The following is a 16,245-nucleotide window of genomic DNA, read 5'->3' as shown; positions in this document are numbered from 1 at the left end:
TGTGTTTATGTGTGTGTGTGTGTGTGAGAGAGAGAGAGAGAGAGAGAGAGAGAGAGGGTGAGTAGGTGTGCATACATGTGCCTAGAAATGAAATCACAAAATCAAGCACTGATAGAACAAGGTCAGGGAGATTAATATAAAATGATTAACAAGGTAGAAACAAGGACAGGGAGAGATAGGAGGAGGTATACAGTAGAGGAGGAGAAGGCAGTCCTTGTACCAACTGCAGCCTATCAGACGGAGGAGGGCGGGGCTCAGCAGTAAGGAAGGAGGGAGCAGAGCAGCAGCAGACACAGAGGGAGAAGAAACAGAGCATGTTAGAGAAGGAGGGAGAGGTAGGGAGGTAGAGGTAGGTAGACAGAGAGATGCAGTGCCACAGTGTATGTGTCTGCGAGGCTGTCAGTAGCGCAACCCTTCATCCTCTCGTCAGGGACCATGATTTGCTGTGGAGCTGCGATGCACAGATTCACTGCAGAAGCAGGGAATGCAGATAGAAGTTCACCTTGAGCTGGAGTCCAGCCGTGCCACTCTGGACCTCTGGGATTACAAGAAATGCTCATTGATCCCAAGATCAGAGATTTAATCGGACCTGACATCCTGCCAAACCAAAAGTGGCTCCAATATTTTTAACTTTTGGATTACTGACTTAAACCGAAACATCTGACAGAGAGGCTCTCAACTGACAATCCAGGGCCAAATCAAACAGGTACCTGGTTTGGGTGAAACTTACCAGCTTGCTCCAAGCCAGACAGCATACAGAACCAAGACACCCACAGGTCACGCTGGAGTCCCGCAAAGCCACCACCAAGCAGGTTCTGCATCCCAGGGACCCTGGAGCTGGCCTGACCTTGGACCGTCTGTCACCTGAACCCCTCCTGGCACCGGCAGAGACGTCCAGCATGTCTCAGACCGGAGGACGGTACCACAACAAAAAGGCTGGCATTCGGGCCGCAGTGATCCTGATCGGACTCCTGCACAAGTCTCGCAAAGCCAAGGAGAAGGAGAGGGAGAAAGAGGAGAGTGAAGGGTGGGTGAAGTTTGTCCCATTGTGTCATCTGATGAGGCAGGCATGCTGAGTGGATGTGTACAGCTGAGGGACAAGCAGAGAGTATGCACTGCAGTGTTGAGCTCATATTATGAGGAAAACTTTATTAGCTTGCGATGTCTTTGTTATTCCAGGGGAAAGGTGCACTTTGTGCTCTTTACGGTTCAATGAGTTTGCATCTGCAGTTTTATAATAGGCCTTTTTATTAGAGCACCTGTGTGTGTGTGTGTGTGTGTGTGTGTGTGTGTGTGTGTGTGTGTGTGTCTCGTGCCAGTGGAAATGACAGACAGGGAAGATATCGAGGATTGTAGGTGAAGAGAGGAGTGTTGTGAGTGCTTTTGAAGAGCAAATAAGAAAGGGAGTAAGGACAGCAGCAAGGCTGTGGTGGGGAGAGAACATGGAAAAAGAGAGGATGAAAAGCGTTAAGAAAGAGAGATGGATTGAATGAAAAGGAAAAGATGCAGAGCAAAGGTCACCCACTTACCTATTTATGTATTTCTGTGTTTGGTTCTTAACAGTTTTTGCAGTACACACAAGCATCATGGGCACTTGTTGATGCCTGCAATGCTGATGAAACAGTTTCATTTGTGTAGCACAGGAGCAGTGTGAACACAGGTTCGTTGGTTGTTAAACTGGCTAAGAGTTCAATAGGTGAGCTGCAAACTGCAGTAGAGAAGAGAATGCAGTATCAGGATTTACTGCCCACAACCCTGCTGTAAATATGAGATTTTAGCAGGTTTTGAAATAAATTTATTATGAACTGTGAAGGCTACAAAGAAAGCAACTGTTTTTCTCAGTCTCTTGAGGACCTTTAGGCAGATTATTTTTGTTGAATGAAAGGAATACCAGATTGTGCCTTCAAGAAGACTTCCGATGCCTTACTTCTTTAGAAACTGCTGCTGCAAATGCACCTGTGAGAGAATTTCCATTGCACGCTCTGTTTTGTCCAGATCACCTTACTGCTAATACTACCTGAGACGAGTGCAGTCAATATGACCCCTGGGAATATCCCACCTGGTAACAAACAAAAGTGTGGGAGGTTGGCAGGGTCGAGACTGCCGGCACTTCCCTCCGCTAAGCCTCCCCCTGGGTGGACCTGTTTTCGGCCAAGCTAACATAAGCAGCCATACACATATAGTTAAAGTGGAATCAGAGCAGAAGGTTGCAGACTGAGTTTGACTATTCAGTGTTATTATGGGGAAGGATATGCACAGTGTGGTGTTGGATAAGTGTATGTGTATGTGTGTGAACATCCGATATGGAGCACTGAACACACTTTGCTGCTCTGTTCTAATGGCATGGACCAAAATAGTCTACATCAAAATAGACTGTAACTTACTTTGCAAATGCTGATAAGTTTATCTGACCTCTGTGTGTTTGTGTGTCTGTGTGTGTGTGTAGCGTAAAATTAACCCCTGGAGGTTAGGCTGGATTAGCAACCACGCAAATAGGGCAACTGCCACAGACTCCCTGGGGCCCTTAAATGCTGCAGGTTTAATGTGTGACAGCTTGTTTGTGGTAATTTGATTAATTGTGATTTAGTCCAGATACCTGCACCACTAAAACAGTTGTCAGCTGACATGATAAAGACCTGTAACATTACCTAATTCTGTATTGTGTGTATTTAATTAAATTAAGTGCCACAGCAATCAGCCAGGTGGTTCTGCAGCATACGATAAGTGATTGGTTCTTGTGGCTCTGGGCAAAATATATATTTAACAGCAACAGGGTACATACACAGTGAGTGCCAAGAGGGGATGATCAATGGGGTCCAGACATGTCATTTTTGCCCCAAGGCCCTCTAGTGGATTAATCCAGCCATGCTCTGAGGCTTTGATCATCTGTAAATGCAACAACACTGCACTGTCACACAGACACAGCAAAAACATGCACACAAACACACATGTATTTTATACAGGAGTACTTTTGTGCATGTTTTCCACATGCTCACAGTGTGATTTATGATTTGGACTCTGCATGTTATTGCCTCATGTCAAATGACAACAATACAATCATGTCTGGGCGGCAGAAATACCCCGAGGCGCTGCTACAACAATATTCTGCTGTTGTCATTCCCATCGCTGTGGCTGTGCCACATAATGATCGAGGCACAATTGCCGACAGTTTTAAGTTGTCTTATTCCAAACGACAGTCGTTATGTGCATGATTGCAGTCCTTTCAGACGTTTATCACTGGTGTTTTTCTCAACATATAGGCATCCATTGTGGCAAGATATTTCATGTCCTTAAGCTTATTCTGACAGTGAGTACAAGGAAAAGTGAGTTATAGACTGACAACATCATAACAGGGATCGCTTTGCATGGAATGCTCGAAAAAGAGTGTTTATTGGGTTTTTACCACCTGACTTTGCAGCACAGAGTATGTGACAATTCTTTTTTACACTTTTTTTTGTTCACATTTTTTTCTGCCTTCACACAACACACACACACACACAAGTACACATGCAAGCATACAGGCATCCAATCTTCTGTATTCCTCTCACTCTTTATCTCTCCACTGATAGAGCAATAATGTATATTTGCCCTCCATTAAGTTGAAACCAGTTGAGGTCTGCCGCTTGTATCAGAATGTTTATATTACCCTCCACGCATTAATGCCAACCACAGCCCATTTATCTCCAGCTGCAGACCTGTTTTTCCTGTGTGTATGTGTGTGTGTGCTTGTGTGTGAGATGTTTGTCCCATAGTGCGTGTGGTTTCATATGCATGAGGTGTGTTGAGGCACTTCTTACACAACAAGTGCCTAAGTGGTAGTGGTTACATTTCCCTGTCGGTTTGTGGTGTTGTGGTGCAGTCGTGAGGTTAGAGAGAGAGATTGTATGTGTATATGTGTGTGTGTGTGTGTGTGTGTGTGTGTGTGTGTGTGAGAGGAGACAGACTCATTTATGATGCCAGAGTGTTTTTGAGACCTAATCTATAATCACAGCATGGGGCTTCCTGTTCACACTGTGTTGCCCCCGTTTTATATTAAAAGCTTCTAATAGCAAAATTGACACGACGTTACCATGTAACAAGATGGCATGCTATGTTACATGTATTTTTATCAGGCGTGAAATACAGTATAGGTCCAATACAATGTCAGAGTCATTTTGAGACAAACATGCACCTGTTTTGCACATTTCAATATCTGATTATTTCTTTATGACTGCATTGGTCTGGTGGCACACTACCTACTGTTGATTATTCTGAGTTGGACAGTAATGGCACAGGAAAAGGCCTGACCTTCACTGTAAATTAGAGGTTTGAGGCTCACGTACACTGCATTAAGTGCTTCACTGTATAAGACGGATTCACTGACAAATAAGCAGGAGAAAAAATGTCCAGATGTAGAGATGAACCGCTAACCTTCTGTAAATTAAGCTTTAGTGCTGGTGACTATGACTACAGAGGGCGAGCAGATGCTGCTCAATAAAAGCCCACATCAATTGTGAAGGCTGAAATGCTTAACAGGAAAAGGTTGTGGCAGGGGCATTAACAGGATGTGGATGTAAATTGGTTATGCTGTGGTTTAATTTACTGTTACATAATGCATTTATAAGGATACATGTTGTGTTTTGGTCTAGTTCTTGTCTGTTTCCCTCGTGCCTTAACAGAATGGGGTTATGATGCAATGCTCCTCTATGACTCACATCTTTCAATTACATTTGTGAATTATGGATACTCTTTTTAAATGATCTGTGAGTCATCACAGTCAACTTAGCCACTCATTACCAGTGTTTAATGATTAAAGTGGTTATCAGCATCATAGATATGAGTCCAACCCATTAAATACCCATTGCCACAGGGAGATGTTTTATTAGCTTTCACTTTTACTGTCATTAGGTTCAGGCTGAGAGACTGCGGTTAGGTTTAGAAAAACATGTTTTGGCTTAGAATAAGTTTGGTGTTTACTACGTGACATATCCTGCTTGATATAGCCTGCATTAAGTTGTTAAAATATCTCATTGTTTCCTTTTGGTTTCATAAGGGACACAAAGTCTGTCTCCTGAATTCAGGTCCTATGTCTGTCTGACCCATTGAATACCCTGACCTCTTCTATACATGGATTATCTCACTCTTCATACCAACATTACATCACCCACCCGTCTCCATCATTGCATAACAATAAACATGTCCATTTAACCCGACTCGTGGGTGTAGCAGGACCCTGCTGATCCATATCAATGAGGCTGATAACCACGACTAACATCCATTTAATAGAGTGATAACATTCGGACCAGCTGACTTAGCAGACCTCCTTTTGTGCAACTTCATTAGCATTTAATATATTTGACAGGGTCATTTGGGTTTTATTTTTCAGCTGGGAAAAAGTCAAGGCAACCCTTTTAAATGGAAATACCACTGTATTACAGCCTGTCTAATGGCAAGTTGCATGGACAATTCACATCAGTATTAAAAAAAGAAATCAAGGGAATTGGACCTCCACATCTCTTACACAGCTGCATCTTCATAAACTACTTCCGCCAGCATAGTATTTATATGAAGAGCCTTGATTCCCATATCTAATCAGTAAATATGAGGGTAAAGCCATCAGCAGGTTTAGCTTAGCTTATCACAAAGACTGAACAACAGCTGGCCTGACTCAGTCTTTTATGCATATACACAAACAAGATGTCACATGTTAATTAGTAAGCTTCGGGGGTGCAGTGAGTGGAATTACAGACATGGCAGTAGTATCAATACTCTCATCTAACTCTCAGCAAGAAAGTGAATAAGTGTATTTCCTGACAAACTATTCTTTTATCAACAAAAATCGTAGAAAAAAAATTAAAGATTGCACATTTTGATTCCAGGTCAAGGTGTCTTCAAATTGTCACATCCGTACAGCATATATACCAATAGGCAGATAGGCTGGAAGATGACAGGTGTGGTCAGCAGTCCAATGTGAATGTGAAATGTTCCGTTAACCAACAGGTCTCAGTGGCTGTAGACAGGCTCTCCACAAGGTCTTCCTCACCTTCCATATATTATTTACAAGAACACCTGTCAAAGCAATGATGAGACACATAATAAAATGTGCTGATGATTCGGTTGTTAGTCAGCCTACACGGACGGGGTGGAATAAGATCACCGGCTTGTGGAGGAGGACTTTGTGTCATGGCATGACAAGCCCTTCATCCTGCTAAATGTAGCAAAAACTAAGGACATGAGTATTGATTTTGGAAAGTCGTCCTCTCTGCTGCTTTAACGACTGTTATTAAGTGAGAGGAAATCGAGCTGGTGAGACAAGACGGCACAATTCTGGACAAAAAGCTATGTCTTAAAATCACTTGAGATCTTCAAAAAGTGAAGCAGCATCTTTTCATCCTGAGGAAAATGAACTCTTTAAGTGTTTCTCTGCTTTGATGACTGTTTAATGGAAGGTTTATAGACGTACCTTTATCTTATCTTTATTTACTGTTGCCTGACATGGAAATCTTAGAAGTAAGGGTGAGTCAGACCCTGCGAGCAGCTCCATACTTTGTTCTGTTGAGTGAGTTTGAACTCTTGCTTTCAGATCACTGCTAACAAGAGAAAAGGCTGATTGTTTTCCCTATTAATATTCTGAACTTGGAAAACTGTATGCACATTAATAGCTGACCTGTTGGCCTCTTTGTTCACTGAGATATAGCATTTTCCGTGTATGTATTTGTACTTTATGCAACTTCACATCTGATAAGATCTTAGTGTTTTTCTTTTTCTCTCATAGTTGTTTTTAATTATTTGCTGCAGTGTCAGTTTTGTTTCATCGTCCCAGTTGTCTGATTTGTTCTGTTTTGGTGTTTTAAACCCTGCGTGCATATCAACATTTCCCTTTGGAGTAGATAGATTGATTAGATTTGACAGTTATGCAAGTATCTCAACAATTTCAGTTCCCTGAAGAGAGAATCTCATCAAACACTAGTCTGTGGTTGATTATATATCTCTTTGAGGGTCCTTAATATGGGGATGTGGAGCTCCAGCAGGGCATAACAAGAGAAATTAAAATGGTCACAAATTGAGTGCTGTCTCCTTGTGAAGAGCATGGTACGCTTTATAAAATGTCTATATTTTCCAAGCAAGCTCGCTAATAGTGAAGCTCTTCTTGTTAAATTGACCAGCTAAGGATTAGAGCCTCTCATATAACATCCTGCCAGGCTCATGGAGTAACTATGTCCTGCAGTTGTCACGTGACTGCTGAAATGTTTGCGGCTGAACAACCAAGAGAATATGTTACTGTACGTTAGCAGCTGGTTGCAGCTAAAACCCATCCCTCTGACACACAGAGGCATTTGCGCCACTGCAGTCCAGGAGAGTAACATGACAACACACATAAGCACACAGTAAAAACTATCTCTGCTTTGACTTCTGTTGTATAACCGCACATTGATTCAGTCTAATTTGGTAACAAATGGGCAAGGTCAAAGTGACTAATACAATAAACAGCTGGTGGCATTTGGGCGGAAATTGACCATTGGCTGCTGTTGCTACCTCATGCTTTCTGATCTCACCCAACTGCAGATTAACTCAAAATTCTTAGTCATTTTTATGCCTCCGTGCTGGCGACACCTGTGGCTGGAGGCATCGTGATTTCAGGTTGTCGTTTGTCCATCCCATTCTTGTGAATGCATTGTCTAAAGAATGCCTCAAAGGAACGTCTTCAAATTTGGAACAAACGTTCACTTGGACTCAACGATGACCTGATTAGATTTTGGTGGTCAAAGGTCAAGGTCACTGTGACCTCACAAAGCATGTTTTTGGCCATAACTCAAAAATTCTTATGCTAATTATGACAAAAAGTCATACAACCAAATGATTAAGTGCTATATCCCAAAGGTCAAAAGTCGTCTTCACTGTGACATCATAATGTTCGGTAAAAACACTTTTCTGGCCATTATTCAACAGTGTAACTCAGGAATGGTGTCATGATCCTGAGATTTTGTTAATATTATGTTATCTTGTGGACTTTGTTTTGAGGTTTTCTGTTTGTGTTCCTTGTTTCATATTATCCATTCATGTTTAATCTGTTTCCTGTTTTATTTTGTAGATTCTCTCCTCATGTGTCATTGCTGGTCTTACTTCCTGTCTGTGTGTGTTTTCCCGCCTGCTTTCTGTCACACCTGTCTCGTTCGTCCTTCCCTGTTCCCAGAGTATTCCCTTCACACCTGTTCAGTATTAGTCTTGTTTGCTCCACCCTAGTGTTCCCCACCACACCCTTGTTGTTAGCCAATCCACATTTCCCTCCTTTTGCCCGTGTCCTCCTACTGTCTACTGTGTCTTGTTCGTGTGATTCGTTTTCTGTATCTATACCTGTGCGTTCCCTTTGGTACTTGTCAGTTTGTCTGTGTTCATTTCTTGGTGTCATTCCCTGCTCCATTTCCTGCCTGGTGTCTTGTGTTCCGTTTGGATTTTTTACCTGAGTTCATCGTTTTATCCCGGTTGGTTTTCAGGCAGTTTTGGTTCTTCTGTCATTTGGACTGTCAGTTACCTGCCTGCTCTGGATGTTTTTCATCAGTTTTATTCAAGTTTGCTTTTTGTTTAACCTCAAATCCTCCTGCTGCTCTGCATTTGAGTCCTTCTTGCACTGATTCCTGACAACTAGAAGGGGAGACATTTGGTCAGATACAAAACTGGTGACACTAATCTTGGGTTAGCCACTTGAAACTGTACTGATTGTATACTGTAGCTCTTCTGTGCTGCCGGGTTGTAAGATGTGTGTGAAGCATTCACAGTTTAGAATTTGTCACTTTTTGCTGCAACATCTACATTTTAAGAATTGTTTACTGTAATGGCTACATATGAGTCTGATCAGACATGGATATAAACCTCAACTGACTGGTTGTGGACACATACAACTGCAAGGTGGTAATTCTAACTGTTATTTTTCTACAGAAATAAAAAACAATCCTTTCTGTAGGTGATCATTTATACCTTTTTTGTGAGGCCAATGATCCTGAACACTTGCTCTTGGAGAGAAAACCTCGTTAGACAGGGCTGAAGTTCTAAAGTGCAGTCTTTTGTGCTGCCTTTCTTGACCACCTTACACAGTTTTTCCTTGTCCCGTCCCTTCCCTCCTCTCGCAGTCTAACCCTCCTCCTCCGGCTGTTTAACACAACCACTTTTTATTCACTGACTCACTCGTATTTCCATCCTCCCCGTCTCCCCCCTGTTTTTCCTCTCTACCCACAATTACTCCCTCTTTTAAACTCCCTCTTGTTCCTCTTATGTGTTTCACTCCTGTTGTGATTGGCAGCTGCGGGGGACTGCTAGTATAGTCTCTCATACACACACAAACATGCACACTTTTGATTGCATGTGCCTTTGCTGTCTGTTTGTACAAATACGTGTGTGTTTGTGTGCATGTGTGTAAGTCTTGTCTTGGGTGTGTAATGGATGAGATGGTATTGTCTCTAACAAGTGTCCAGAGACCCACCCAAGACGGCCCTATTTACCCAGCTCTGCACAGGGGATTGAGAGAGCTATTTTTAGTCTGCAGAGATTCATTTATTCTTTCTCTCTCTATACCTCGCTCTGCGGCCTTCTCTTTCAGAGATCTGCCTGACATCCATTCATTCTGCGCCTCTTCCTCTCTGTCTTCATATCTCTCTCCTTTTCTTCAGGACCTTTCTGCTCTGGTGTGGTTATCAGCTAGTCTCAAGTGGTGGACTTGGTTGAGAAGTATTCAGCGTCATGTGACAGATGCTTAACTCTTTTTTCTCTCTTTTGACTCAAGTCAGTGAGACTAGATGAGACTGGGCAATGATAAAGAGGGAGTGGGTCCCACGAAATGAATAGGATTAGATAGGATTTATGGCATTTCCTGTGATATGACAGAGAGAGCCAGTTGTGCCAGGCAACTACGTTTTTCCCTGCAATGCAGTACTGTGCCAAAGGACAAAGACTTCTGCTGGTTTAAATCAAAAGTTTTGAATCCAGTCGCTCTTATAAATGTATATTTAAATCCCTTATAATAAAATAACACTCTTAAGATGAAGAGAGGATGCACACTCATTTTTTGTCATGCGCTTAAAATGGCAGAAAGCATTTGCAAATGACAGAAAAATAACAGATACCGGTGTGTCTTTCCATGGAGCACCTTTGAATTACATCCAAGGATGCACAAACTAGATATTCCGAAAACAGTAAGTAATTGAAAGAGGATCTCACAAGACACGTTTTCATCTGTTGAACCCAAACAGAATGAAATTTCTCTAATTGAGGTGTTTTTACTACTTTTCGTTACTCACATTGAGCTTTTATTCAGGTGTTTACTGGATCAAAATGCTCCATGTTTATGCACCTGCTAATGCATTACAGTCACCTAACATTAAATTGACTACCAGTCTTGCCGAGCTATCCAAATAAAGTGAGATTAACTGCATAAAGCACAACCATACACAAACAAACAGAGATAATTCAGCATGTGGCCTTTATCAGTGTCTCTCTGCTGTTGGGAAGTAAGTACAGGTAAATGTCTATCAGAGGTCTCTTGGCACCATTTGTGCAGCGAGACACAAAACAGCACTGACATTTCCAAGGCAAGACAAATGCCGCAGTACGTAACCTTTTACTAGCTTGTAGTGTCTTCCTTTGGTGTTTAGAATGTAAACTCAGTGTCACAGATTCAGTATGTGTGTTGTGTATGTGAGTGTCAGAGAAGGTGGTCGTTTAGCCTGTTTGTGATCCTCAAAGTCAGTGTTTAAGTCGATAAATTGGCTGCCGTGCCTGGTAGCTATAATGTAATATGTCACAGTGAATCATCAGATCATCCAAGGTAACAAACTTACTGCAAAATTAACCTGGTTTCTTTGGCAGGATCGAAATGACGCACACTCACAGTTTCCCGGGGTGGGACTGTGTGTTCCTGGAGAGGGCGAGACCTTCACTGGTGTCAGTTTAGTCTAACATTTGGATTAATTACAGAAATAATTGAGAGGAGAGGAGAGCTGTGGCGTGCTCAGACTTTGTGGACTTGGCTAGGCGAAGTGGGGAACTGACTGTCAACCCTCCTGATTGTTCCGGCACTCCCATTTTTAATTACCCTCTCCCGGTTTCCTCTCAGGGTCACTTTTCCTCTGTATTTGTCCCAATTTATGACAAGTTCTCAAACCTTTCACTTTCATTACAACCTGTTTCTCGCACTGTACAGCGTGTATAAGCCCTACCACTTTAAAAGTCGACTATTTCCTCCCCACTGGTGTTTCTCCCCTCCTTTTTTGATCCTCTGCGGCTGGAGCAGGGCACCCGTCGGGCCTGCATGAGTCCAGGGGTACCCAGCTGTCTTTCAGAGACCGCAAGCCTCCTGTTCCACCCCACATAGGCATCCAGGACTCTGGGGCATGTGGGCTGGTGAGGACAACCCTCTGCGGATCCCTTGTGCAGGATAAGCCGACTGGCATGAACACAAAACTGAACCACATTAAAAGTATTTCACATTAAGTACTTATTATTTTGTTATTTTCATTCTTTAAAAGTCACCAGAATTCAGAAAACGACTCATACTTTATTACCTTAATTACTTACATGACAGTATCCTACAGTTTCTTACATTTTGTTAAAAATTTTAATTTAAAAGCCAGTCACAATAGACTAGAGTGACATCACATGCATACATCTGAGATAGAAGTGAAGATTGGCTGAGAAAAAATACTAAAGCCAGTCTGCAGATTTAATCAGCTGAAATAGAAACCTTTTGAAATTAAAAACTAAATAGGCTACCACCTAATGAAAGCTGTATTGACCGTGGTTTTGAGTCTGTCACAAAAACACACGTGTGCTGGAGTTGCACTGATGGCACACGAGCCACTTGAAGATCTCTTAGTTTGTGTGTTTGCTCAACACGGGTTTCAGTCTGTCACATAAAGAAGTCGTTTGTGTGCCAGTGTGCTGCTTTTCTTAAAGGTTTATGTAATATGTTTTAAAAAAATATTCTGGAGTGTGTTTTGTACCTGCAACAAAGCCCATGTACACACACACACACACACACACATACACAGAGACAATTCTGCCTCTCTATCAGCAGGACAGCTAAATGAAAAGGTTATTGACTTCCTCTTTTTGCTGCTTGCCAGCTCTGCACTTGAAGGACTAATTATTTTTCTTACAAATTTATATATTAATTTACATGATGTCTCTCCCAGAAACACGCTGCTCCCCTTCTTCTCATCCCCCTCTCACTGCCCGTCTGTCTATTCCTCTTCCTTTCATTGATAATGGGAGCTTTTCAGGTTGTCTGGCTGGACAGTCTTATCTCCTGTCTGCTGTCATCTTTGTATCTATTCATATCACAGTCAGAGAGAGAGGGTGAGGCCTGGCGCTCCCTCAGGAAACAGCCGGTGGCTTGGAGTGCAGTTGCCTCCTAATTATTGCTCTTCTGACCTCTCCACATATCTGTGCATATCTCAGATGCCTGTACAGTTCTGTTGGGCAGCTGACTGACTCATACATCCATTTCTTACCTCTCTATGTGGAGCGGACTTTGTAACAAGGACAGACTGATAGATAGTAGATCATACAGGGTGAAATAGAGGAAGGACAAGAAGACAAAGTGATACTAATTTAAATTGCTGCCTAAAGGGGAGTGAAAGGTGTGACAGCACTGTGATGTACGTATCTTATAATGCAACAGATTATCTTCTGTCATAGGTTCGCTAAAATAGCCCCGAAACAAGACTAAGGTTTGTCAGACAATCACTCATTCAGTCCTCCCTATATCATAGACACTCAGTAGTTTACTGTTAAGTGAGCAGTAAAGTAGGACTTTTAAGTTGTGTAACCTACTTGTATTTATTTATTAATGTGTTTCAATAATAATTAATTAATAATTTTACATATAGTTTCTTACAGCCATATTTTTAGTTTTGTGATTATCAGTATTTTTGCAAGTGTACCTGTTGATTCAGGGAGTTATCTGCTGCATACAAGTGCCTTTACAAGGATAAATTAAGTTGTATTGAACTGAATTGAGGATTTGACACACTTACTAATCATCATCCCTTAGCGTCATCACTTGCAGGTGTGGAGTCGTGCAACAGTCCTTTTTGACATCTATATATAAAATGTGGCACGTTGCATTTGCACATCAGTACAGCTCAGACTCATGGGAATGTAATTAGTCTGTACGTATTTGGTGCGAAAACATTGGGTAAGTTACAACTTTGTCTTGATGGTGGTGGTAGATAGATAGTTAAGGGATCACAAGAGTCACTGCAGTTCAACTTGAGGGGAATATGAATGTCTGTACCAAATTTTATGGCAATCTATCCAGTAGTTGCCGCTGGTGGCATGAGAAACAGAGTCTGGACCAAAGTGGATGGCCGACAGACAGATTGAAATGCTATTTGTGTGGCTAAAAAGTGAAATGACTAAACATGCAGCTGCTTACATACAAAAGGAAAACAGAAAGTTAGCTTATTTGACGAGCTGTTAACATCGTTTGTGCTCATATTCCGCAACAACAAGGATGTTACTACAAGTGAAATGTCTCTGTATTTTCCTGTGTTGAGCAGGTAACTGTTCATGCTCACAAATCTAAATTACGCTCAAAAGTCAATCTTTAGTACCATTCATTAAAATGCTACTTAGTGTATCTTCTATAAAATGTGTTCACACTCTTGAAGCTTAATTAAATTTGGTTATAGAAAGGTCGGGTCTAAGACAGTCCAAAAAAGATGGTAAACATGAACAACTCTATCCCAAATTCAAAAACTAGAGTGCTAAAATTCAAATTTGTGATGTCATCAATTATTCAATCTGCTTGCAATCAATCTGGAGTTGCTAGACAATGAATCTGAAAAGATGTGACAATGAGAGCCCACAGGGGGATGTTCCGAGTATAAGGGTACATTTTCTGTTTCAGAACTGACAACCCTGCAATAGAATTAAGGAACCCGTGCACTTTGGGTCACACTTGACCCCAAAGTGCAGTTCATTTGATTCCTGTGAGCACTGTGTCCTGTATCCAGGCAGGGCATGTCGATCTGTGCCCAAGTCCACTTGAGAAAAGTACAGAAACACACCAAAACACAGAAGAGGAATGCTATTTAATGCGACTACAAGTTGTTTTTAATTGGTTAGAAAACAGTCTCAGTTTAATGCTGATGTCTCTTTATCAGAGGGCAGCACAGCCCACCACGGACAGACCCAGATCTGGTTTCACTGCCACCTTCGACCTGCAGTCCGGGCTCCGGCGGCAGGCAGAGAGCTCCATGCCCGACAGGAGTGGCTCCTCCTTTGTCCAGGAGCAGAGCCTCTTTTCTAAACTGTAGCACAGCAAAAATGTCACACAGATGATGACACAATTTTGGTAAGAAAACATAAAGCCAAGTGGCGGGGGAGTAGAGGAGGGGCAGTGATACTCAACAAAATCAGGCTCCCATAGAGAGCTCACACTGTCCTCCAATCAGGCTCCCATAGAGCAGCTCCAGACTTTAAACTTGATGACATCACAAGTTTTAGACTTACTTCTCTGGTTTCTGGCTTTGAGACAAAGTAGCTCATGTTCACGAATATTGACTGAACTTTCCTCAGCCATTGAAATATTATATTGGGATTCCTCATTTAGGTGGTGTTCCCCTTTAAGCAGCAGGCACCACCTGTCCTACATGCCTCCTGTAACGTCAGCCCCTTAAAGTGCTTATCAAAGCTTTGACTGTCATGTCCAATATGTAACATTGAAGAGGACTTTGCTGTGCGACATGATTCTTAATTCTCAGTCTACTTTAATATACATCAGGGTTGATGATGGGTCCTACCCTCCACAGCAGTCTTATGTTCCCTGCCCTCCACGCTCTCCATCCCTACACAACTCTCATCTTTCTCCTTTTCTCTGTCTCCAATTATTGTTGTATTAACTTCATTAGAGAAACCATCAGTTGTGTAATTGGCCAATTGGCATGGGGATCAGGCTCCTTATCAAGTTTCATAGCAAATATTAAGCCCAACTGGAAACAGGAGTGCGCAGTAAGCCCCCCTGGGAGAGGCTTAGTATCCGAAACCCGCAGTTCACCCTCTCCTCGATTTTTCTGTCTCTGTCCTCTTTTTTTATGCTTGCTGCACCCTCCATCACCATGACTTCCTGTTTTCATCCCCCTATCTCCTCTTCCTGTGGTCAGTCCATCATGTGAGGATGTGTAGAGGTGTTGTTCTCCTTTCTTTCTCACACACTCTTTCCCTCTCTGTGTCCCGGCCTGTGCCCAGTGTCCTGCTGTCCTAATCTCATCTCAAGGGTGTAATCAATATATGAAATAACAAAGATGCATTACAACCTCTCCCTCTCTCTCACACACACACACACACACAGAGATGTATTACTACCATCATTAGATAAACATGATGACTGTGTAGATGTAATTACTGTTGAATCAACGATCATTAGCGGCAGCCAAATGCAAGCAGGATTATAGACATGCTGGTACACAAGAAAGGTACATCTTGTACTAGTTTGGACGTAAATGTGGAGCATGATCTGCCCTATTTTTGCCCAGCAGATTTACAACCACTTAATCTTAGCTCGAGGTGACAGGGGCTTGAGTTAAGTTACACTTTATTCATTACGCCGGGGAAATTTATGCAGCAACAACTAGTTTCCCTAAAATCCTATAAAGAGCATGTTTGTTGTTGTGGATGAATAAATTTTTCAGAGGTGACTTCACTGTTCTTGGCAGAGCGCCCGGCCAGAGAGGGTCACACAAACCAACGCAGCTGCTGTATGTTCCCCGCAGCCAGTGTTTACTGTGTATTAAAATAATGTAATTCTGTGGCAGCCGCTGAATTTTGTCTTGCTGGGAAATTTCTGCCACGCATTGTTTGCCAGAGGTTTGAATGCAGTTTGACCTTGCGATTTCATTTCACAGCCCAGGTGTTTATTTCCTCGAAACCAAAAGAACAGAACTGATAAAAAATATCCATTTAAAAAAACAGCCATTTATCCATTAAGTCAGAGCTGAAATTGATTACACAGACCCCCCCTTTAAAGCAAGACACCCTACATCTGTCTGTGTTACTATACTTTGTATCTAACTCTTGTCCAGTCAATTGACTCTTTGCTAAGTCCCGCCCCCGGGCGCAGACTGGTCAATCATAATGTAGCATCAGGCTGGCTCAGACCAGGGTCCGACAACAACACAGCTGTGCTCCACTGACTCTAATGCAGTCGTTTCAGATTTCCTTCATTTTCAGGCTGGTTTTGTGGATTTGGAGCTAAATGTTGTGCCTGGGGCA

General features: G+C 42.3%; 1 protein-coding gene across 6 annotated transcripts in view; it reads left to right on the top strand.

The window, feature by feature from the left end:
* Nucleotides 1–16,245, top strand: part of rap1gap2a (RAP1 GTPase activating protein 2a) — a 97,998-nt gene that overhangs the window by 46,536 nt on the left and 35,217 nt on the right. For 4 of the 6 annotated variants that reach the window (XM_050058853.1, XM_050058843.1, XM_050058832.1 and 1 more), the window contains exon 1: nucleotides 309–1,027. The exons of the other annotated variants lie outside the window; for them this stretch is intronic. In XM_050058853.1, coding sequence (XP_049914810.1) covers nucleotides 900–1,027 — 128 coding nt within the window. In that variant the 5' untranslated portion in view covers nucleotides 309–899. Of the gene's footprint in view, nucleotides 1–308; nucleotides 1,028–16,245 lie in introns of those variants that run through there. 6 annotated transcript variants of the gene reach the window in all.

Source organism: Epinephelus moara, chromosome 2, assembly GCF_006386435.1.
Source record: "Epinephelus moara isolate mb chromosome 2, YSFRI_EMoa_1.0, whole genome shotgun sequence".
Lineage (NCBI taxonomy): Eukaryota > Metazoa > Chordata > Actinopteri > Perciformes > Serranidae > Epinephelus > Epinephelus moara.
The sequence above is the reverse complement of the archived record's forward strand: the minus strand, read 5'-3'. Positions and strand labels throughout refer to the sequence as shown.